Source organism: Pelophylax lessonae, assembly GCF_965119305.1.
Source record: "Pelophylax lessonae genome assembly, chromosome: 10".
Classification (NCBI taxonomy): Eukaryota; Metazoa; Chordata; class Amphibia; order Anura; family Ranidae; genus Pelophylax; species Pelophylax lessonae.
The window spans coordinates 123909540-123934891 of record NC_138777.1 but is presented as its reverse complement, the minus strand read 5'-3'; the positions used below and the strand labels follow the sequence as shown (position 1 = coordinate 123934891).

Below are 25352 nucleotides of genomic sequence, written 5' to 3'. Positions count from 1 at the left end.
CTATGGCCTGTAGCATGTTTCTTTATCCACCGTGGGCATGGCAGGGCAATTGGCTGACCAGATCTCATTTGTTTTCTCCTTACAAAAAACTTTTTGCCACTTAAACGCATAGGCCTCTCACTGATTTTAAGAAGCAGTGCTCCTCTACCAGGGCTCCCAGACATAAGCTCTCTACTGTGTGTAAACTGTCTCTATCCTTACCTAACGACATCTTACCTTCCTTTACAAAGGCCTAGTCTGTGAACATAGGACAGGAAGTCTTCGCTGAACAGTGGAAAAACCTTTTTTTTACACATACTGTAAATCTCCAAAAGAAGTGCCTCTTTTGCGATTTTCTCTTTTGGTGGCAAGACAAATTATAACGCGTGTTTAGAAATCAAAGGCCCCCCCCCCTGTGCTTTCCCTTTGGGTGGCTACCCTGAATGACATTATACGTATTGAGGACGTACCAGCTCTTGATCTAGATAATTATGATAAATTCACCACACCCTGTTTTGTCTGGATAAATTGATTCTCTTACGGGACAGGATATTCTTACCCCACTTTCTCATGTGTTGATTAAAGCGGAGTTCCGGGCACAAAAACTATATTTTTTTTTGTGCCCCTCCGCTAGGTAGACCTCACCTGAAAAGGAATTGGATAGTTTTTTTTTTTGTTTACTTACCTTGTAATTGAAGATCGAAGATACTCACCTCAGAGTACTTCCTCCCTCGGAGCCGCAGCTCACCCTGTCACTTCCTGTCTCGCTTGATTCCTGGGAGCTGAACGTCATAGCTCCCAGGAATCAATGCGACGGCACCGGCCCCGCTCGTCATTTCCGGGCGACGCCGCATTCCCCTGCTAAACAGCTTCTGGGCATGCCCAGAAGCTGTGGAGGAATGCGGCGCCGCACCCGAAGTGACGAGAGGGGCCGGTGCAGGCGCATTCTGGGACAGAAGACGCGTAAGAAGACACAGAAGAGGACCGCGCCGGCTTCAGCTGCCCACAAGAGAGATGGAAACGCTGTGGAAGAAATTTTATAAGTAAGTATTTCTTCTAAAAGGTAAGTGCGAACCGGGACAGATCAGAGGTTAGCCATTGTGGAATGTGCTAGCCCTGACTGTCCCGGGGGTATGTTTAGTAAAAAATGACTTCTGTGCCCGGAACTCCGCTTTAAGATGGAGCTTCAGGATCCTCCTTGGGCCCCCTCTAATCATTGTGAGTTGGGGTTCCCCCTTATTTGAGGGGGTCCTCTTCCTATCACTACCTCCTCATTCCTGGCCTCTGGATTCCCTCGAGACCACCCCCCCCCCTATATTTTTCTCTTTCTTCGCTTCTCATACTTTGTCTACCCTTTCTCCTCCACTCCCCTGTCTATCTCTTGGGATACCTACTTTGCAGTTAGTATAATTGCTCTGGGGCCTGGCCCTCGGATGCTAATCCACCCTTTTTTGTTTCAATAGGGACAAAGATGGCTGGATTCATGTTGTATGCCTTCTTTTCTTTTTTGTTTGTTCAAATTTATGATTTAATGCATGCCGGTTTTCAGGTTTTTTTTGGATGTGAACGGGTGCCCTGTCCTTGTTGGATCCCGTATTTACTCTTTCACATTTGACAACCTACTGGCTTTTTCTTGTAATATTTTGATATGCTGAAACCTGAATAAACATATATTTGACTATAAAACACAACATCTGTGACCTATGAAGCATGTATCTCTTCAACACCATTCATAAGAGGAAAATTATCCCACTCAACAATAGATATTAAATATACCTGCTATAAATCCGACAGCAAGCAATTGAGCTGCAAGTTTCAAAATTACTTGCTAAGTTATTACTGGACATACCAGGCTTCAAAAGTTTGTGGCACAAGTGTAGCAAGTCTGCATTGCATGACTCCAGATCAACTTTCCTTGCAAACATTCTGCAAGTCTGCTGCAAGTTCTGGTTTAGGTATGTTGTGCAATAGTCATCCCATCACAGTGGTCACAGTGACTTGCAGAGCTCTTGCTTTAGACTCACCACTCCAACTTTTCTCTTGCTACAGACTTACCATGCACATTTTTTACAAATTGGAAAAGTGTCAGTTAGAACTTGTGCTTCAAGTGCTCTGCAAATGTACAACTTGCCAGTGAAAATGCGCAGCAAGTTAATAAGACTTACAGTTCAACACTGCCACAAATTAGTGGCAAATTATTCTTGCTATCTGAGAAGATGCTGATTGCAGCACAGCCATTTAGATTACATACTGAGCACAGCCATATCAGATATGGTAGAGGCCCCAGTTCCAGCTAATATATAGAGATGATTTGACACATCCCACAGTGTACAGTCCATCCGCATGCAGCCTTCAAAAAAGTTAAAAATTATATATTAACAGCCCAAACATAAGCCTTTTGACTTACCAGTTCCTAGCTACATCCCACTGCCAAGCACGGCAAAGCAAATGGGGTAAAGAGAGAGCTCCTCAATATATCCAAAAGTGGCACCATTGCAATGCAGGATGCCGTGGCTACATCTGCTGACATCATCCTATGGTGCAATTCCGGCTCTCCTTCAGCCTTCTCAGCTGGCATTAGATCTCAGCTGCACATGCATTCCGGAGGGGGACAGAGCCAGACAGCGAGCCAAACTGCTGTGTCACCGCCCAACCTGCCCCCTACCTATGCACACTGGCACGTCTTGGAAAGCCATGACAGTCGGCCACACCCACGCTTTCCTGAGTACAAGCCGAGTAAAAGGGTTAATGCAGGAATGCCGACCAAAGTCCTGCATCACCAAAAAGCACCACGTTGTGCCTCCTCCAAAACTTTTTCACCTCCATGGGCCAGCAGTAAGTGGGCGCACACTGACCCCCCCCACTGCCCAGATGACTATCCATGGCCACGAACACAATAACTAGATGGGAGCAGAGGCCACTATAGCTATGGATAACCTGTAAACTGCAAAATAGAATTTAAAAAATTCAACAAAAACCCAAAAAGAGTACTGCCATAATGGAGCCACCAACCCGTAATGCACCAATCACCCCTACAATAATTTTAATTTTTGTTTATAAATATCTATATATATCTATATCTATATATCTATATCTATATCTATATATATATATATATATATATATATATATATATATATATATATATATATATATATGTGTATATATATATTTATATATCTATATATCTATATATCTATCTATATATATATATATATATATATCTACATATATATATATATATATATATATATATATATACACATATATACACATATATGAGACGACCGCCCACCAAAACTCACGGACCGGGCAAGGAGGGCATTAATCAGAGAGGCAGCACAGAGACCTAAGGTAACCCTGGAGGAGCTGCTCAGTTCCACAGCAGAGATTGGAGTATCTGTACATAGGAGGACAATAAGCCGTATGCGCCATAGTTGGGCTTTATGGCAGAGTGGCCAGAAGAAAGCCATTACTTTCAGCAAAAAACAAATTGGCACGTTTTGAGTTTGCGAAAAGGCATGTGGGAGACTCCCAAAATGTTTGGAGGAAGGTGCTCTGGTCTGATGAGACTAAAATTGAACTTTTCAGCCATCAAAGAATGCGCTATGTCTGGGGGAAACCCAACACATCACATCACTCAAAGAAAACCATGGTGGTGGCAGCATCATGCTGTGGGGATGTTTGTCACAACCGGGACTGGGAAACTGGTCAGAGTTAAGGAAAAGATGGATGCTAAATACACGGATATTCTTGAGCAAAACCTGCACCATTCTGTGGGTGATTTGAGGCTAGGATGGAGGTTCACCTTTCAGCAGGACAATGATCCCAAACACACTGCTAAAGCAACAATTGAGTGGTTTAAGGGGAAACATGTAAATGTGTTGGAATGGCCTAGTCAAAGCCCAGACCTCAGTCCAATAGAAAATCTGTGGTCAGACTTAAAGATTGCTGTTCACAAGTGCAAACCATCCAACCTGAAGGAGCTGGAGCAGTTTTGCAAGGAGGAATGGGCAAAAATCCCAGTGGTAAGATGTGGCAAACTCATAGAGACTCATCCAAAGCGACTTGGAGCTGTGACTGCCACAAAAGTTGGCTCTACAAAGTATTGACTTTAGGGGGTGAATAGTTATGCACATTGACTTCTTCTGTTATTTTGTCCTATTTGTTGTTTGCTTCACAATAAAAAAAAAATAAAAATAAAACATCTTCAAAGTTGTGGGCATGTTCTGTAAATTAAATGATGCAAATCCTCAAACAATCCATCCAAAACATGAAAAATGCCAAGGGGGGTGAATACTTTTGCAAGGCACAATATATATATATATATACTGTATTACCAAAAGTTTTGGGACACCTGCCTTTACACGCACATGATCTTTATTGGCATCCCAGTTTTAGTTTGTAGGGTTCAGTATTGAGTTGGCCCATCCTTTGCAGCCCTAACAGCTTCACCTCTTTTGGGAAGGTTGTCCACAAGATTTAGGAGTGTGTCTATAAGAGTGTTTGACCATTCTTCCAGAAGCAAATTTGTGGGGTCAGGCACTGATTGTTGGAGAGAAGGCCTAGCTCGCAATCTGCGCTCTAATTCAATCCGAAGGTGTTCAAGACTCTATGCAGGCTAGTCAAGTTCCTCTACCCCAAACTCGCTCATCCATGTCTTTATGGACCTTGCTTTATGCACTGGTGCACACTGCGCAGTCATGTTGGAACAGAAAGGGGCCATCCTCCAAATTGTTCCTACAAAGTTGTCCAAAATGTCTTGGTATGCTGATGTCTTAAGAGTTACCTTCACTGGAACTAAGAGCCAAGCACAACCCCCCAAAAAAACAACCCATCATAATCCCCCCTCCACCAAATGATTTGGACCAGTGCACAAAGCAAGGTCCATAAAGACATGGATGAATGAGTTTGGGGAGGGGGAACTTGCACCTCAACCCGATAGATTTGGGGTGAATTAGAGCAGAGACTGTGAGCCAGGCCTTCTCATCTAACAGTGCCTGACCTCACAAATGCGCTTCTGGAAGAATGGTCAAACTTTCCCATAGACACACTCCTAAACCTTGTGGGCAGCCTTCCCAGAAGAGGTGAAGCTGCTATAGTTGCAAAGGGTGGGCCAACTCAATGTTGAACCCCATGGACTAAAGCCTCGTACACAGGCACCGATTGTTGATGGAAATTTTCGGCCAACGTCCGATCGGCCGATTGTCGGCTTGTTAGTATGATGCTACCGACAACCGACTGCGACTTTTCGGCCAAACAAAATCTGGTGTGCATGCTATAAAATTTTTGTTGGCCGTCAACAGAACGGCCGATTGTTCCTCTGTCAGTACAGATTTCGGCCGACAAAAATGTGATGATCAAGACTAGGCATGCTCAGAGAAGAAAAAACACACGAAAAGTAGACCAGAACATGACATCACTTCTGAAGTTGGTTGTTGTTGGCCGACAAAATTTGTGTGCAGTCTAGAGCACCTTTCAACCAACACAACAACACTGGACAAAAGACGGCCGATCGGTCGGCCAACAATCGGTGCGTGTGTACGAGGCTTAAGGCTGGGGTGATGGCATTAAAGTTGATGTGTGTGTAAAGGCAGGTGTCTCAATACTTTTGACAATATAGTGTATATATATATATCTATATCTATATATATCTTCGTATATATATATATATATATATATATATATATATATATATATATAAAACAGTATCTCACAAAAGTGAGTATACCCCTCACATTTTTGTAAATATTTTATTCTATCTTTTCACTGAAGAGATGACACTTTGCTACCATGTAAAGAAGTGAGTGTACAGTTTGTATAACAGTGTATATGTGCTGTCCCCTCAAAATAACTCAACACACAGCTGTTAATGTCTAAACTGCTGGCAACAAAAGTGAGTACACCCCTAGGGTAAAATTTCCAAATTGGGCCCAAAGTGTCAATATTTTGTGTGGCCACCATTATTTTCTAGCACTGCCTTTACCCTCTTGGGCATGCAGTTCACCAGAGCTTCACAGGTTGCCACCGGACTGCTCTTCCACTCCTCCATGACACCATCATGGAGCTGGTGGATGTTAGAGACCTTGCGCTCCTCCACCTTCCATTTGAGGATGCCCCACAGATGGGGTTTAGGTCTAGAGACATGCTTGGCCAGTCCATCACCTTTACCCTCAGCTTCTTTAGCAAGGCAGTGGTTGTCTTGGAGGTGTGTTTGGGGTTGTTACCATGTTGAAATACTGTCCTGCAGCCCAGTCTCCGAAGGGAGGGGGTCATGCTCTGTTTTAGCATGTCAAAGTACATGTTGGCATTCATGGTTCCCTCAATGAACTGTGGCTCCCCAGTGCCAGCAGCACTCATGCAGCCCCAGACCATGACACTCCTACCACCATGCTTGACTGTAGGCAAGACACACTTTTCTTTGTACTCCTCACCTGGTTGCCGCGACACACGCTTGTCATCACCTGAACCAAATACGTTTATCTTGGTCTCATCAAACCACAGGACATGGTTCCAGTATTACATGTCCTTAGTCTGCTTGTCTTCAGCAAACTGTTTGCGGGCTTTCTTGTGCATCATCTTTAGAAAAGGCTTCCTTCTGGGACGCCAGCCATGAAGACCATTTTGATGCAGTGTGCGGCTTATGGTCTGAGCACTGACAGGCTGATCCCCCACCCCTTCAACCCCTGCAGCAATGCTGTGTCAGCATTCATATGTCTATTTCCCAAAGGCAACCTCTGGATATGACGCTAAGCACGTGCACTTAACTTCTTCGGTCGACAATGGCGAGGCCTGTTCTGAGTGGAACCTGTCCTGTTAAACCGCTGTATGGTCTTGACCGCCGTGCTGCAGCTCAGTTTCAGGGTCTTGGCAATCTTATTATAGCCTAGGCCATCTTTATGTAGAGCAACAATTCTTTTTTTCAGATTCTCAGAGAGTTCTTTGCCATTAGGTGCCATGTTGAACTTCCAGTGACCAGTATGAGAGAGTGAGAGCTATAACTTCAAATTTAACACACCTGCTCCCCATTCACACCTGAGACATTGTAACACTAACGATTCATATGACACCGGGGAGGGAAAATGGCTAATTGGGCCCAATTTGGACATTTTGAATTAGAGGTGTACTCACTTTTGTTGCCAGCGGTTTAGACAATAATGGCTGTGTGTTGACTTATTTTGTGGGGACAGCAAATTTACACTGTTATAAAAGCTGTGCACTCACTACTTTACATTGTAGCAAAGTGTAATTTCTTCAGTGTTGTCACATGAAGAGATATAATAAACGATTTACAAAAATGAAAGGGGTATACTCACTTTTGTGAGATATTGTGTGTGTGTGTGTGTGTATATACAGTGGGTACGGAAAGTATTCAGACCCCCTTAAATTTTTCACTCTTTGTTATATTGCAGCCATTTGCTAAAATCATTTAGGTTCATTCTTCTTCCTCATGAATGTACACATAGCACCCTATACTGACAGAAAAACACAGAATTGTTGACATTGTTGCAGATTTATTAAAAAAGAAAAACTGAAATATCACATGGTCCTAAGTATTCAGACCCTTTGCTCAGTATTTAGTAGAAGCCCCCTTTTGATCTAATACAGCCAGGAGTCTTTTTGGGAAAGATACAACAAGTCTTTCACACCTGGATTTGGGGATCCTCTGCCATTCCTCCTTGCAGATCCTCTCCAGTTCTGTCAGGTTGGATGGTAAACGTTGGTGGACAGCCATTTTTAGGTCTCTCCAGAGATGCTCAATTGGGTTTAAGTCAGGGCTCTGGCTGGGCCATTCAAGAACAGTCACGGAGTTGTTGTGAAGCCACTCCTTCGTTATTTTAGCTGTGTGCTTAGGGTCATTGTCTTGTTGGAAGGTAAACCTTCGGCCCAGTCTGAGGTCCAGAGCACTCTGGAGAAGGTTTTTGTCCAGGATATCCCTGTACTTGGCCGCATTCATCTTTCCCTCGATTGCAACCAGTCGTCCTGTCCCTGCAGCTGAAAAACACCCCCACAGCATGATGCTGCCACCACCATGCTTCACTGTTGGGACTGTATTGGACAGGTGATGAGCAGTGCCTGGTTTTCTCCACACATACCGCTTAGAATTAAGGCCAAAAAGTTCTATTTTTGTCTCATCAGACCAGAGAATCTTATTTCTCACCATCTTGGAGTCCTTCAGGTGTTTTTTAGCAAACTCCATGCGGGCTTTCATGTGTCTTACACTGAGGAGAGGCTTCCGTCGGGCCACTCTGCCATAAAGCCCCGACTGGTGGAGGGCTGCAGTGATGGTTGACTTTCTACAACTTTCTCCCATCTCCTGACTGCATCTCTGGAGCTCAGCCACAGTGATCTTTGGGTTCTTCTTTACCTCTCTCACCAAGGCTCTTCTCCCCCGATAGCTCAGTTTGACCGGACGGCCAGCTCTAGGAAGGGTTCTGGTCGTCCCAAACGTCTTCCATTTGAGGATTATGGAGGCCACTGTGCTCTTAGGAACCTTAAGTGCAGCAGAAATCTTTTTGTAACCTTGGCCAGATCTGTGCCTTGCCAAAATTCTGTCTCTGAGCTCTTCAGGCAGTTCCTTTGACCTCATGATTCTCATTTGCTCTGACATGCATTGTGATCTGGAAGGTCTTATATAGACAGGTGTGTGGCTTTCCTAATCAAGTCCAATCAGTATAATCAAACACAGCTGGACTCAAATGAAGGTGTAGAACCATCTCAAGGATGATCAGAAGAAATGGAAAGCACCTGAGTTAAATATATGAGTGTCACAGCAAAGGGTCTGAATACTTAGGACCATGTGATATTTCAGTTTTTCTTTTTTAATAAATCTGCAACAATGTCAACAATTCTGTGTTTTTCTGTCAGTATGGGGTGCTATGTGTACATTCATGAGGAAGAAGAATGAACCTAAATGATTTTAGCAAATGGCTGCAATATAACAAAGAGTGAAAAATTTAAGGGGGTCTGAATACTTTCCGTACCCACTGTATATATATATATATATATATACACACAGTATACATGAAATTTGGACCCAGAATTATTCCATCTCCTGAATTTATTGATGCAGTTGAAGATTTGGCCCCCCTGGGTGTTCTCAGCCATGCTCCTTTACCCATACTAGGGGATGCACCTGATTGTTTGCTAAGTCTCTAATCTACTACATTTGTAAGTAATTTAACTGTAGAGGATTAATGTTTTTGTGTGGTATACAAGCTAGTGTATCCTTAGTATTTAGTTTTTCCTGTTTTTTCCCTTTTGTTTTTTTTTTTCATAGCAGATTGTTCCTTGACTGTCCTTTGCATCCTCATATACATAGCATATGTTTTTTAGTCACATTGGGACATGTAACATCTTCATTGGTTGCCACCAAACTGCCTGCACCTGTCACCCTAAAGTGATAAGTGAGTGTAAAAGGAAAAAAAATACTTGTTTTATGTGCTTGTATATTATTTAAAAGCCTTTGTATTACAAAATATGTTGTATTTCTCAGATAGGTCATTCACTCTGTTCTCCAAGAAATGAGGCCCTGAAGAATCATGGTTTGTGAAAAACATCAACCTTGTGGATTATTAAACAAGGGAGTAATATCAATATTGTATTTGTTTATGTGTCACTTCAAGTGATGTACACAATTGGGGATTATATTTCCTCAGTGATATTGTTACTAATGTTTGTTTTATACAATGTAATAAATTGTAATTTTTTTTTTTTTATGTATGTCTTACTCGGTACCAGTAAAGACTAGAACTTCCTTTTGGGTGTTTTTTCTGCAATTTATGCGTAACCTCTATGTAAATTAGTATACTGTTCACAGCATAATTGCCACATTCTGAAAGTCCAGTTGTAAAATTCATATTTTTCACATCTAACAGGGTGGAATCTATGTGCTCACTCTCCTGGATAATTTTGCTGCAGGAACCTCAATTTTGTTTGCTGTTTTAATAGAGGCAGTCGGAGTATCTTGGTTTTATGGTATGTACAATAATTCAGCAGTTTTTTTTTTTAGTTTAACAGACTGCGTATGTTGCTTTGCATGTGCATGCAACCACTGTATTATAATGTTGTGTTTCCAGTTTGTTATGGATTTTTCTGGATCAGACATTGGGTTGAAAATAACTCTGGATATGCAGGAATAGATACACAGGAGGCCAACTACTGTGTTTAAAATATCTGCTCTTTCTTTTCAAAATCCCTTATTAAATTCTATTTTTTACAGAAGAAAAGAGAAAATAAAAGATAGCAAATAGAATAATGTCACATTTCATACAGTATGTAATTAGCTATCTCTAACTGTTGCAAAAACCTTGAGAAGTGAGGGGGTAAAAGAGAACATTCTAGGAAAATTCAGTCTATCGACAAGAAGAACTTTACAAACAATACGGAGTATCTTGTGGAAATTACCAATACAATGCAATGACAAACGTATTGGTAATTTCCTGCCTTTTGTTTATTTAATACCATTTTTATCCAAAATTCTTTCAGCCGACTGTTTGTAGCTCCTATTACATTGGTGCAGACAGGCAATGTCCTGTTTAGCTCTCTCCTAACATTCACAAAATGATGGGTTAAACAGGAGACTGGGTCCATCTGCTGGTACAGCTGGTAATTGCACAGAAGTACAAATATGATGACAACATAAACAACAAGTATACAAAACAGAAGCATCACAATGGAAACACTTGTTTTCTGTAACCATGTTGCTATGCTATACAGGAAGTCAACAAAAATCCCTAATCCCTTGAAGGGGTTCCATCCAACTTTAGCAATATCTCTGGCCTTGCTCTGTAATTCTCTTATTTTCGCAAGATGTCCCTTAACAATGTCCTCATTATCAGGAGTATACTTCTTCCTGTACACACGGGCCAAATGTCAGAGACAAAAAAAAAAAAAAAAACGGCCGATATTTGGCCCGTGTATATGCCACCCTGTCCCACAGTTTGGCCGGCTACTCTTGGACGAACATGCTGGAAAACCAGCAGCCAACTGACTCCCAATGAGAGGACTCCCAATGAGCGCTCTCAGCCAATGGCGGAATGTTTTGGCGGGGGTCTGTCTCCCTGTCAGAATACAAAAGCTCAGCAGGGGAGATCGCTATACTAACTTCACTTTGTTAGTACAGTGGCTCTGACTGGACTCATTGTGTGTACCAGGCTTTACACATCCCAGACCAATTTTCAGCTTTCAGTGCTCTAGCATTTTGAATGACAATTACTCAGTCATGCTACACTGTACCCAAAATAAACTTTTATCATTTTGTTCACACAAATAGAGCTTTCTTTTGAAGGTATTTATTCACCACTGGATTTTTTTATTTTTTGCGATATAAGTGAAAAAAGAGTAAAAATTAAAAAAATATATATATATATTTTCTACTTTCTGTTTCAAAAAATTTAATTTCATCATAAATTTAGGCCAGAATGTATTTTCTTACATGTCTTTGGTAAAACAAATCCTAATAAGTGTATGATAATAGGTTTGTTTGAAAGGTATATGGTCTACAAGCTAGGCTACGAAAATTGATCAATCCTGATGTACTGACTACCTATCTAATTTTTTGAGGCCCTAAATTGTCAGGACATTACAAAAGTCCAAGGTATTTAGTAAGAAGCATAGTAAGTTTTTTGAAGTTGCATTTTTTTGCCCACAATAGTTTGGGTAATGAAGTTTTTTTTTCCACAAAATTATTATATTATCAAGTTATTTACATAGTTACATAGTTTGTGAGGTTGAAAAAAGACATCAGTCCATCCAGTTCAACCTATGATGTGTGTGTGTGTTTGCTGTTAACCATACATTGTATACCCCTGTATGTTGTGGTCTTTAAGGTGCCCATCTAGTCGTTTTTTTGAAACTATCGATGCTCCCTGCTGATATGACTGCTTGTGGAAGAGAATTCCACATCCTTACTGCTCTGACAGTGAAGAACCCCTTACGTAATTTTGGGTTAAACTGTTTTTCCTCTAGTTTTAGTGAGTGGCCATGTGTCTTATTGTATTCCCTTTCTCTAAAAAGTTTGTTCCTTATTCTAGGGTCGCCAGTACAGTATTTGTACATTGATATCATATCCCCCCTCAATCGTCTCTTCCTCATAGCTGATGTTCTCCATTCTCTTAATTATTTTTGTTGCCCTTCTCTGGACTCTTTCCAGTTCCAGCACATCCTTCCTGAGGACTGGTGCCCAGAACTGGATAGCATACTCCAGATGTGGCCGGACCAAGGTCTTGTAGAGTGGGAGAATAATTTCTTTATTTCTGGAGTGAATCCCCTTTTTTTATACATGCCAGTATTCTGTTGGCTTTGCTTGGAGCGGCTTGGCATTGCATGCCATTGCCAAGCCTGTTGTCCACCAGTACCCCCAGGTCCTTTTCCTCACCCAGAGGATTCCCCCCCTAGTGAGTAGCTTGTTTTCGTGTTTCTGACGCCCTAGTGCATTACTTTACATTTTCAACATTAAACCTCATCTGCCATGTAGTTACCCACCCAATTATTTTGTTCAGGTCCGCTTGTAAGGTTTCCACATCCTGCATAGAAGATATTGGCATGCTGAGTTTAGTATCATCAACAAATACTGAGATTGTACTTGATATCCCCTCCTCTAGATCATTTATGAATAAATTAAACAGGATTGGTCCCAGGACAGAGCCTTGGGGGACCCCACTTTCCACACCCGCCCAATCTGAGTACTCCCCATTAATCATCACCCTCTGTACTCTCCCCTGGAGCCAGTTCTCTAGCCAGGTACTCACCCTATGGTCTATACCTACAGTAAATTCCTTAGTTTGTACAGTAAGCGTTTGTGGGGCACAGTGTCAAAGGCCTTTGCAAAGTCCAGATACACCACATCCACAGGCTTACCTTTATCTAGGTGGCAGCTCACTTCATCGTAGAAGGTTAATAGATTGGTTTGGCAAGAATGATTTTTCATGAATCCATGCTGATTACTACTAATAATACCGTTTTCATTACTAAAGTCTTGTATGTGGTTCCTTAACATCTCCTCCAAAATCTTGCAGACTACTGATGTTAGGCTGACCGGCCTAAAGTTACCCGGAATATATCTTGGCCCTTTTTTAAATATTGGTACCACATTGTCTTTTTTCCAATCAGCTGGCACCATACCCGTCTGTAGACTATCCTTAAAGATCAAGAATAATGGTCTGGCAATAGAGATGGCCTTGCGGTTCGCCCGGCGGTCGGTTCGCGGCAAATTTTGCTTGTTCGCTACCCGCCAAATTTGCGAACACATGGCGTCGTTCGCGGTGGCCTTATTAGTTTACATTGGGGAGAACTTTGACCCATTACACAGTCGTCAGGTGGAACGGGACAGCCAATTGAAACATTTCAGCACATGGACATGCCCCCTACCCTATAAATAGACCTGAGCTGTCGGCCATTTCCCATTCCGCTTTTTGCCGGTGTAGGGAGAGGTCTGCTGTGCTCATGAGGGAGAGTTTGCTAGACACAAATCGCTCTGTTAATGTCCACAAAAGTCCTTTTCAGGGCTGGTATTTTGGTATAGGTCCAGTCTCTCTTCAGTATAGGGACAGGTATCCGTTTTTGCTTTAGGGGCAGTTAGAGATCATCATCTGCAGGGACACAAATCGCTCTGTTAATGTCCACAAAAGTTATTTAAATGGCTGCAATGTCAGTATAGGTCTATTACAGTCTCTTCAGTATAGGGACAGGTATCAAGTCTGTGCTTTAGGGGCAGTTAGAGATCATCAGCAGTGACACAAATCGCTCTGTTAATGTCCACAAAAGTCATTTAAATGGCTGCAATGTCGGTATAGGTCTATTACAGTCTCCTCAGTATAGGGTCAGGTATCCAGTCTGTGCTTTAGGGGCAGTTAGAGATCTTCAGCAGTGACACAAATCGCTCTGGTAATGTCCAAAATAGTCATTTAAAGGGCTGCAAATTTTTTTGGTATTGCTGTGCAGTGCGCTAAAAAGGGGGTGTGGGGGAGGGGGGTAATCCCCAGTATAATAGACTTTGTAGAAAGCATATTATAGTGGATTAGTAGTATTATTGTGCACTGTGCAGCATTGTGGCAGGTGTGGTGGTGACTGAGCGTTTCTGCAGCAATACTACACACAGTGACAAAAGCACTTATAATGTATTATAACTGGTGTGATAGACCAATTGCCCCCCCCCCAATACCACATATTGAAGTGGGGTGTTATCTGAGTATACTTTTACATGTTTATTTGTGTCCTGCAACAATATTGCCTCTTTTGCTGAGTTAAGTCTGATACACAGTGCCAAACTCACTGGCCAATGTTTTTGAAATAGACCAGTGGCCCCCCAATACCACATATAGAAGTGGGGTGTTATTTAACAGTATAATTTTCTAATAGTTTATTTTAGTCCTGCAAAAATGTGGCCTCTTGCTGTGTAAACAGTGCTACACACAGTGACAACAGTTACTGGCCAATACTTTGTAGAACTTGTTTAATAAACCTGTGGCCCCCCAATACCACATATTGAATTGGGGTGTTATTTAACAGTATAATTTTCTAAGAGTGTATTTTAGTCCTGCAAAAATGTGACCTCTTGCTGTATAAACAGTGCTACACTCAGTGACAACAGTTATTGGCCAATTTTTTGTAGAACTGGTGTAATATACCTGTGGCCCCCCAATACCACATATTGAAGTGGGGTGTTATCTGATAATGAATAAAAAGGTTAGAGGGCACAGATCTGGACACCTAAAAGGTGGCAAGATACTGGCTCCTCTTGGTAAAAGAGATGGATTTGTTGAGGAGGGCTCCTGACAGGTGAGCGTAAGTTAATTAATCAACCACATACTGACCACATATTAACAAATACAAATAACTTTTATTGAATTATTAAAACAGATTAAAAGAGAAAAAAACTTTTCATGATGGCATATACAACATATCCATGGTAGTCTCAACCAAACAAAGGCACAGGTCTGGCACGTTTCGCCCTTGGGCGGGCTTTCTCAAAGACCACGTTGAGTCCCAGGTAGACTATTACAAAAGATAAGATATGTTATTAGTTTACAAAAATACATACATTTTAATTTTCATTTCATACAGCATTTCAAATTCTCTTATAAGTGGTTCTTACATTCATATTTAAATCGGAGATTTCCAAGTGTTAAATTATGCTCACCACATTATAGATAAAGTTGAACAGTGATGCTGGAGAACCAGGAGGTCCGGTCATTGATCATGCGCATGGCTCCATACTCATCCTCGGAGGGTTATGGCAAAAGGGGCTCATAGCCCAAGCACACTAGGAACCAGAGCTGTCCCAAAGGGTGAGGTGTCGAGTCCGGCACTCTCCCAGGGTCACCGCTAGCTAAAGTGCAAGTGGGGCCAAAAGAGGGACCCGATATGTACTCCCTGCACGGATATGCAGATATGGATGTAAGGCTCTGAAAAACGAACAAAAGGGGGAGCAATAATGAACTAAAATCCGGAGCTTGCAAACAAAGCTTCTCTATATACTGGGGTCATTATATACCGCTGTCATTATATTCCCATCATGCCTTCCAACTTTGTAAAGCAGGAAGAACCAGTTTGATACATGTGCTGCCCAAAGTAGGTATTTAATCAAGACAAAGCCCACTAGTTTGCAAGCAGGGAGGAACACTGGCCTAGCGGTAAAATAATCCCAGGTAAAAAAGAGCCATAACCATCAAAAAAGGAAAGAAAGCAAAGGGGGCAAATAAGTCCTCATCCAATAACCTACCTTTACATCACAGCCGAATCAGGACTCCAAAATTGCCACCGGCTACAAGAGCGGAGGCCAATAGCCCGTGATTCGGCCGTGCGCCTCTCCCCCTATATGTGTGCCGGACTCCACCGGAAGTGGTTGCAACCACTTCCGGTGCGGGCGCTAATTGATGGCAAAGCGCGCCAAGCGTGACGTAATCACACTCGGCGTGCCGCCATCTTAAACCGGCAACAAGCCAGACCGGAAGTGTGCAGGGCCTGAGGCCACCTCCCACTTTCCGGGCTTTGCGCCCGAACATTCCCCCCCCCCCCGATTGATGGGGAGCTCCCAACTACCAACGATCCGACCATGGCATGTAGAAACACACACACATCCCGACCAGAGATCCATAGCCCTCCATTCCATCACTGTACAACAAGAAAAAAATAATAAATTACAACATTTAATGTATCATAACATCAAATTTATATATAAGCATTTCAACTTTAATCATCATTAGAAGAAACAATCATAATGATAAAACCTGAATACATAACATAGCATACGCTACATCTGACGGATGACCCGGGGGACTAAACCCCAAATATAATGAGGTTCATACCTAATCATAGACTAGAAAACCTACTGCCTGAATTACAAGGTGAATTATTTAAATCAACAGATATAACATGGTATGCCCTAGAGGGGGGGGAAAATAAAACAAACAAGGAAGCACCAGAGGGGGAGAGAGAGAGAGAAAACAAGGGAACAAGACAAGAACCTAGAAACAAATAACAGACCATATTCATGGTTCTTGGCTTGACTAGACCCAACCCAAAGGCAACTGGTTAGACAAGGAAGGGCTGGTAGGAGATAGAAGAATTCAAACCTGGTGGATACGTCACCCGTAGGTCATATATCCACCTTGCCTCCTGTTGGAGCATGGTGGCTATGGTAGGTAGTAACTAATTTGGTAGTCACTTCATTTGTGGATTTCTTCTTTTTAAAGTTGAAGATCAATTCGTCCCTAGATCTTAACTTGGCCTTATTATACGCCTTACGTAGGACATTCTTGCTATATCCTCTACAACTTAGCCTTTCTCTTAGGGCCCTAGCCTCCGTCTCAAAATCCACTTCCCGGGCACAGTTCCTTCTCAGGCGTAGGTACTGGCCATAAGGGATACTTCTAACCAGAGACTGAGGATGACTACTAGTGAAATGCAAGATAGTGTTCCCAGAGGTCTCTTTACGGTATCGGGTTGTTCTAAGTACCCGGTCTTGATCCAAGAACAGCCGAGTGTCCAAGAACGGAATGCTCTCCATGCTGTATTCCATAGTAAACTTAAGGTTGAACGAGTTTATGGCCAGTATGTCCATAAACTCCTGCAACTCTTGAGAGCTGCCCGTCCAAATGACGAACACTTCATCAATATACCTGCGCCATATAAGGATATGGCGCAGGTATAGAGATAAGGCGTCATCATGGAAGATGGATCTCTCCCATCCCCCCAGGTACAGGGTCGCGTATGACGGGGCACACGAGGTCCCCATCGCCACGCTCTGTACCTGGAGGTAAGTGACACCCTTGAAGATGAAAACATTGGAGCGAAGAATGTGGTCCAAGAGGAGAACAAACAAAATAGTTGGCCACAGTGAGTGGTCCTGCTCATATAAAAATGAAGACACTACCTCAATACCCCTACCATGAGGGATGCTGGAGTACAAAGCCTCAATGTCTATTGCTACCAGGAGTGCATGGGCGGGAACAACCACCCCCTCTACTGCTCCAGAGTATCCTTAAGGTACGAAGGTAAAATTTGGATTAACGGTCTAAGATGGCTGTCCACATATCGACTAGCATGTTCCGTCTCTGATCCCACACCTGATACAATAGGACATCCTGGCGGATCCCCAAGGTTCTTGTGAACCTTGGGGAGCGCATAGAACGTAGGTGTAATCGGCCGTTGTACTTACAAAAATAAATATAAATCATGGTTAATAACGTTCTGATGATAAGCATCCAAGATCAGAGTGTTGTATCTGTCTGATAAGGTTTTCAATACATCTGGAGAAATCACCGAATACCAATCAGAGTTGGATAAGATCTTTTCACACATCCTCTCATATTGGGAACTATCCATAACCACCACGTTGCCCCCCTTATCGGAGGGCTTGATGATGATGTTGGGGTTTTATCTGAGTATACTTTTACAAGTGTATTTGTGTCCTGCAACAACAATATTGCCTCTTTTGCTGAGTGAAGTCTGGTACACACAGTGCCAAACTCACTGGCCAATTTTTTGAACTGGTGTGATACACCAATGGCCCCCCCAATACCACATATTGAAGTGGGGTGTTATCTGAGCAAACTTTTACAAGTATCTTATAGTAATATGTGCTGCGCTGAACTAATAAACATAAATTTGTGATTAAAGTGTTGCAGATTGTGACATTTGTGCAAAGAAAAATGAGTATAGGAATTGCAATTGCAACAATCAAAATATAAATATAGTGAAGTAAAAGTCCCATAAAACATACTGTATATAGTGTCCAATATATGTAAAACAACCAAGTCCATGCAATGAAGAATGGAAAGGAAAACTGTGTCCAAACGGAAATCCTCAGTGATGTAATAAAGTAAATTCAATAAAAGTTTCAAGAAGCCACAAGCCCAATAGATAATGTAGCTATTAAATCCACAAGCAATGTTGAAGTTGAAGAGACACCAATGTGCAGGTCACCATGGAATTTTAATAAGGTGGCAGCTTACCAGATCAAAAGGGTCACCCAAATTAATGAGTAGGGTGTCGCCTCACCGGACAATTCAGATCAGGTATCCATATAACATTTTGGATGAGTATCACAGGCATGAAAAGCAATGAGCCAACGTCTTAGAAGAGAACGAACATCTCCTGAAGCTTGGCAGATCGTGGAAGCCGTCTGTTGGGGGCGTGGTAGCGTCACGTCTGACTCACCCGAGCTGTTTCGTCATACACTTGACGTCATCAGGGGCCCCTCCACATGATGTCTTGGGAGGCAATAAGCAGGGCAACCAGGTTCACATCTTTCCCATCTAGGATATCTTTGTGGAGAGCTGGGGGAACCATGTGCGCTGGGGTGATGATTGGAGAAGCAGCCAGGGAGAAGAAGGGGGAAACTGGGGGCCTACCCTGTCCACTGACTGGAGCGGGAGCTTTCAACGGCAAAGAGGGAGGTGGAACCCCGTGGTCCTCCAACTTGGTCAATCTATCGCTGATAGACTGCAGAGATGACAAAATAGTGTCCAGAGTTCCTTGCATGTTCGTGCCACCGCTCTGAGAGCTGGTACCCAGTCCAGGATCCTCCGGATGTGCCGAGAGGATTTTGAACAGTTCTGCCTTCCTAGCCGTGGCCGGGAAAGGGATTCCTCTGTGGCGTAAAAACCGCCAAAATTTTTGGAATGGTCCAGGACCCATAGGAGCCTAGAGTGGACGCATTCCGGCAAACCCTGGGGGTACCAGCTCTAACCAGGGTGCCAGGCCTAGCTGGAGTGGATGGGGGAGAAGATCCTTCGTCCAGGTTGGCTCCTTGAGACATGCTGCAGAGAAAAGAAACAAATAGAACACCAAGACATCTGATTAACAAACCGTAAAGCCCAAACACAGAACTGGCTGGCTAACTAGTGCCTGAAGGCGATAAACTTGACTACCTCGTGACAAGTGAGGCCCTGCTATTTGCCAAGTGGCAGGTGAGAGGCTCTAGCTATGATTTGGGCGTGGGGCACGAGCCACTTGCGTGGTGGCGGGGAGGTTGGCCTCTCAGTGACAGTAAAGAACCAAAACGTGTGGCCATGACAGATGAGGCCCTAACTATGAACCCCATGAGATGGGTGAAAGGGAGGCTCTAACTATGGTTTGGCCCGAGGGCGAAGAATCTCCGTGTTGAGATTGGGGAGTTGGCCTCGCGGGACCGGCTATATTGGAGAGGTATAAAGCCAACACCTAGCCCTAACAGCTAGTTCACTCACCCTGCGGGGGGGCTTAATAGAGGGAATGAAAACACATATAGCAGTAATACACATGCAGTAGGTCAGAGCAGAAGGCAACTAGCAGCACCCATACAAAAGTTGAAATGATACATAGTGTGATAACATAGTAGTACGGTAGTAGTGCATAGGCAGTGATGAGCGTAGCGAATGGGATTGAACAGTACCTGATGGTGACGTACTGAAATTTGCGTTGCATGTATGATGATTACGTGATGGAAGGTGAACCAAAATAACCAGTTCTAGCATACCGTGTGGTGACCATGGTGTACGTGGAGGACCAGTGGCAAGAAGTAGTAACGTAGTGACTGGGCCAACTAGTAACAACGGACAATATGCTAGGGTAGCGCCCGTGATGAACTAACATAAGTGGTAGTGCCGTAGTATACAGTAGAAGCACATGGAAAGAACCTGACAACCTGGCAGTAGTACCTGATACCGGTATTGATGGACATGAAGTAAATCCTGAAGAGAACAAAGCAACAGTAAATGGAAATAAAATAGAGGTAGCAACCCATGACCAAACAGACAAAAAAAAAAAAAAAGTAACATTAGGCGGTAGTACCATGGTAGCAACCCTTGAATAGATATTAGCGTGCAGGAATATAGTAGGCTAGTGAAAACAGTAACAGTAGGGCCCCAGTTAATCCTCCCTCCACCAATCCACCCCCCCCAGTTAACCCCCCCCCGCCCCAGTTGCCATCCCCCCCTCCACCTCCTGAATGCCCATGAGAACTCAGCAAAATGAGTGCCAATGATTAATGACAAAAACACACAGAGCCGTGGCCTGTAGAGGCAAGGCAGAACAAACCCCCCCCTGCCCCAGTTGCCACCCCCCCTCCACCTCCTAAATGCCCATGAGAACTCAGCGAAATGAGTGCCAATGATTGACGACAAAAAACACACAGAAAATAACATAAACATATGAACCAATTATTGAACCAATTATTTAAAGGTGAATATTCCAATGAATATAGCAATAATAAATAATAAACATAGTCCTTAAAAAGTGCTCGGTGCAAACTTTAAGTTCCAGCAGCAAATACAATTGGACTTGATGTGAAATGCCTTCACCAATCACCATACACCCAGTGCTCGGATAAAATACTTCTTACCAAAAGAAGTTGACCCCTTAGTTATAGGGGGTCATGATCGCAATGTATCTCCACAAGAGCTCCAAATTCTCCTATTACAGTCTTCACATCCAGTGTGTGACAAGCCAGAAGTAAACAGATAACTCCGAGACTCCGGACAACATGTCATAAGAAATAAGGAAACTCCAATAGCGTAATATTGCCATATAAAGAGATTTAATAAAAAGTAATGCACTTACTCCATAGTGGTAAGTAAAACGCCACAGTAATACAAATCGTTCAGCTTCTCCTGGTGGATGGGACGCCGCTTCCGCGTCTGCGTTCCACCTCACCGGAACTCTACGGTCTCACGTTCCCGACGCACGTTTCGTTAGGCGTGCTAACGTCATCAGGGGATCATGTGACCGTACATTTCCTCACATCTTATATAGAGGTTCACACAGCTCTCAACAGCCAATCACCGGTCGCCGGAGTAAGAACCGCCCATTCTTTAGTAGATTGTTAGGTTCTTCCCTTCAATAAGGGTGCCTCACGGGGACATATAGAAATGGAAATATAGGAACGACTTTTGACTATGTTTGCCGTTGAATTTAACCCTTGATTTGCTAAAACATTCAATGCCATACTAGTCGTTATTCCCTATACTCTCAATATCAGTTCCAATTCGTAAATAATGTATTATGGGATGGGTTGCTGTGTGCTGAGATATTTGACCAATAAGCTAATCGATTTAAATAACAATATACCTAAAATTACTCAATTAAATAAATAAATACATTTTAATGATTTATTCCAACATCCTAAAATTAGCCTAAAATTGAAATTACATAAAAATCACATAAATTTATCTAAAATATTTTAAAAGAAGCATAAATACAGGTTGAAAATGATGGAAAATTGATGTTGTGTATTAAACTTAAAATTTAAAAATTAAAAATTAAAAATTAGAGATAAAGCAATTCAAATCAATATCAATATTCATTCCCAATGGTTCCAAAGTCTTCATTCTATATATCCATTGGGTCTCATTCATGGAGACTTTTTTAGTCATATTTCCTCCTCTCCAATGGTTATCCACTCTGTCTATGCCACAAAAAGACATAAGCGAGGGATCCTTGTTATGATACAGGCGGAAATGGTTGGAGAGGCTATGTTTGGGAAAGCCTCTCCTCACATTACCCACATGCTCATTAATCCTCACAGACAATTGGCGGGTAGTCCTGCCAATATACTGTAGCCCACAAGGGCAGCTGATTAGGTAGGTCACGTGGGTAGATCTACATGATATTAATTTGTTGATTTGGAATCTTTGGCCTGTAGCTCTGGAATGGAAGGTGGTGATCTTTCTGGGGTTTTTCTTTGACATCTGGCAAGCGTTGCATTTGCCACAGGGAAAGAAGCCTTTTACATCCAGAAAGGTCGATTTTCTTTTAGGAGGGTCTGGTATGTTTGGGGCCAACATATGCCTAAGGTTTGGCGCTTTCCTGTAAATAAATTGTGGTTTAGCCGGTAGTATTTGGTTCAAAGTTCGGTCCTTCATTAAGATGGGCCAATACTTCCGGACAATTGCTTCAATTTCTTTGTAATTCCTATTGAAGTCAGTCAGAAAGGCCAGTTCACCCTTATTCTCTAGGGCCCTATCCTTAGTTCTTAGTAATTCATTCCTAGGTATTTGGCGCACTAGATCTCTTGTTTTTTGCACTTCTTCCATTCTATAACCTTTTTCCACAAACCTGGCTGTTAAAAGGTCAGACTGGATGAGGTAATCCTCCTCATTTTTACAATTGCGTTTAATACGCATATATTGGCCTTTTGGTATCCCACCTAGCCATTTGGGATGGTGACAGCTTTTTGTGGGAATATAGCTGTTTCTGTCAGTTTCTTTAAAGTAACTTTTAGTGGAGACAGACCCACCTTGTTTCACGAGGGTCAGATCCAAAAAGTTCACTGACACTTTGTCCCATGTGGCTGTGAATACTAGGCCATATTTGTTTCTATTGATACGTTCAAGGAATGTTTTGAGTGACTCCTCTGATCCACTCCATATGAGGAGTAGATCATCAATAAATCTCTTGTAAAGTACTAGAGAAGGATTTGGGTTTGCGAAAATTTCGCTTTCTTCCCATTGGCCTAACAGAATATTGGCCACGCTTGGGGCATATTTGGCGCCCATAGCAACGCCTTTAATTTGATTGTAGTAGCTTCCCTCGTGCCAAAAATAATTATTTCCCATGGCTAAACTCAGGGCATCACAAATAAACTTTTTTTGGCGTGGCTTTATATTCGTTTTTGAATTAAGGGCAGCAATAGTGGTGTTCAATACATCATCTTGTTTCAGACTAGTGTACAAAGACTCAATGTCGATTGTCACTAGGAATGTATTAGATTGTACTTCCACTTGTTCTAACAAATTAATCAGATGCTTGCTGTCCTTAAGATGAGATGGATACAGAGGCACTATCGGCTGCAAGAAATGATCCACATATTCTCCTATACGGGAGAATATGGAATCTATTCCACTAATTATAGGCCTTCCAGGAGGCTTGGTCTTATTTTTGTGGACTTTTGGCAGCTGGTAGATAGTCGGAAGCCGTGGTGCTTTAGGTACTAAATATTGTGCTTCCTTTTTTGTTAAGATCCTCTTCTCTTTGGCCTTTTTTACTAGTTTGCCCAATTTCAGTTTTAAGTCTCTCGTGGGGTTGGTCCTTAATTTTCTGTAAGTGTCCTGGTCACCAACCAATCTGTCAAGCTCTTGCTTGTAGTCACTTTTGTTAAGGACCACTATTCCCCCTCCTTTATCAGCCCCTCGTATCACAATATCTTTGCGATTTTCTAATTCCATAAGGCCCTTTTCCAACTCTTTCCTTGTATATTGTTTCTTACATTTCATTTTTCGTACATCATCTTCAACCATATTTTTAAAAACTTCCAGGCAATGGTTGGAAGCCTTGGGAGGATTAAAAACAGACTTGTTTCTTAATCCGCTGTCCTCATATTCTGTAGTATTTGAGGTTTGGTTGGAAGGTTTTTCCATAAAGTGCTTCTTAATTTTTAATTTCCTGATATATTTCTCTATGTCAATGAAAGTGTTAAATTTGTCTACACCTCTGTCAGCAGCAAATTTTAATCCTAACTCCAATATTTTCAATTCATCAGGAGTGAACTGGACGTTGCTGAGGTTGAATATCCCAGCTCCTAGGACTCTCTTATCCTTTTGCCTCTTTCGTCCACCTCTACATCCTCTCCTCTGTTTTCTACCCTTCCTCCTAGTGGGCCATTTCGTTGGGGTGTCATTTCTTGTGGATACTGGGGATAAATATCCCCTCCCCATTGTTGCCATTGGTTCCCTCTCTGCCATTGGTTCTCCTGGTACCATTGCTGTTGAGGTCTCCAGTTCTGGGGTCCATGTCCTCGTTGCCAGGGTCTGCCTCTCCCCCCCCTCTGTGGCCTCGTCCCCTTCCATTTGGGTGGTTTTTGGAGCCTCTTCCTCTCCCTCTCGGGCCTGGGGAGAGGAAGAGGCTCCCAAAACCATAGAGAAATATATCAGGAAATTAAAAATGAAGAAGCACTTTATGGAAAAACCTTCCAACCAAACCTCAAATACTACAGAATATGAGGACAGCGGATTAAGAAACAAGTCTGTTTTTAATCCTCCGAAGGCTTCCAACCATTGCCTGGAAGTTTTTAAAAATATGGTTGAAGATGATGTACGAAAAATGAAATGTAAGAAACAATATACAAGGAAAGAGTTGGAAAAGGGCCTTATGGAATTAGAAAATCGCAAAGATATTGTGATACGAGGGGCTGATAAAGGAGGGGGAATAGTGGTCCTTAACAAAAGTGACTACAAGCAAGAGCTTGACAGATTGGTTGGTGACCAGGACACTTACAGAAAATTAAGGACCAACCCCACGAGAGACTTAAAACTGAAATTGGGCAAACTAGTAAAAAAGGCCAAAGAGAAGAGGATCTTAACAAAAAAGGAAGCACAATATTTAGTACCTAAAGCACCACGGCTTCCGACTATCTACCAGCTGCCAAAAGTCCACAAAAATAAGACCAAGCCTCCTGGAAGGCCTATAATTAGTGAAATAGATTCCATATTCTCCCGTATAGGAGAATATGTGGATCATTTCTTGCAGCCGATAGTGCCTCTGTATCCATCTCATCTTAAGGACAGCAAGCATCTGATTAATTTGTTAGAACAAGTGGAAGTACAATCTAATACATTCCTAGTGACAATCGACATTGAGTCTTTGTACACTAGTCTGAAACAAGATGATGTATTGAACACCACTATTGCTGCCCTTAATTCAAAAACGAATATAAAGCCACGCCAAAAAAAGTTTATTTGTGATGCCCTGAGTTTAGCCATGGGAAATAATTATTTTTGGCACGAGGGAAGCTACTACAATCAAATTAAAGGCGTTGCTATGGGCGCCAAATATGCCCCAAGCATGGCCAATATTCTGTTAGGCCAATGGGAAGAAAGCGAAATTTTCGCAAACCCAAATCCTTCTCTAGTACTTTACAAGAGATTTATTGATGATCTACTCCTCATATGGAG

At 42.4% G+C, this 25352-nt stretch overlaps 1 protein-coding gene across 1 annotated transcript in view; it reads left to right on the top strand.

Annotated features, from left to right (window-relative positions):
* The window catches only part of SLC6A2 (solute carrier family 6 member 2), a 670903-nt gene that overhangs the window by 458017 nt on the left and 187534 nt on the right, over positions 1 to 25352 (top strand). The window contains exon 10 of the mRNA XM_082270398.1: positions 9858 to 9957. Within this exon, the coding sequence (XP_082126524.1) occupies positions 9858 to 9957 (100 nt within the window). The remainder of the gene's footprint in view (positions 1 to 9857; positions 9958 to 25352) is intronic.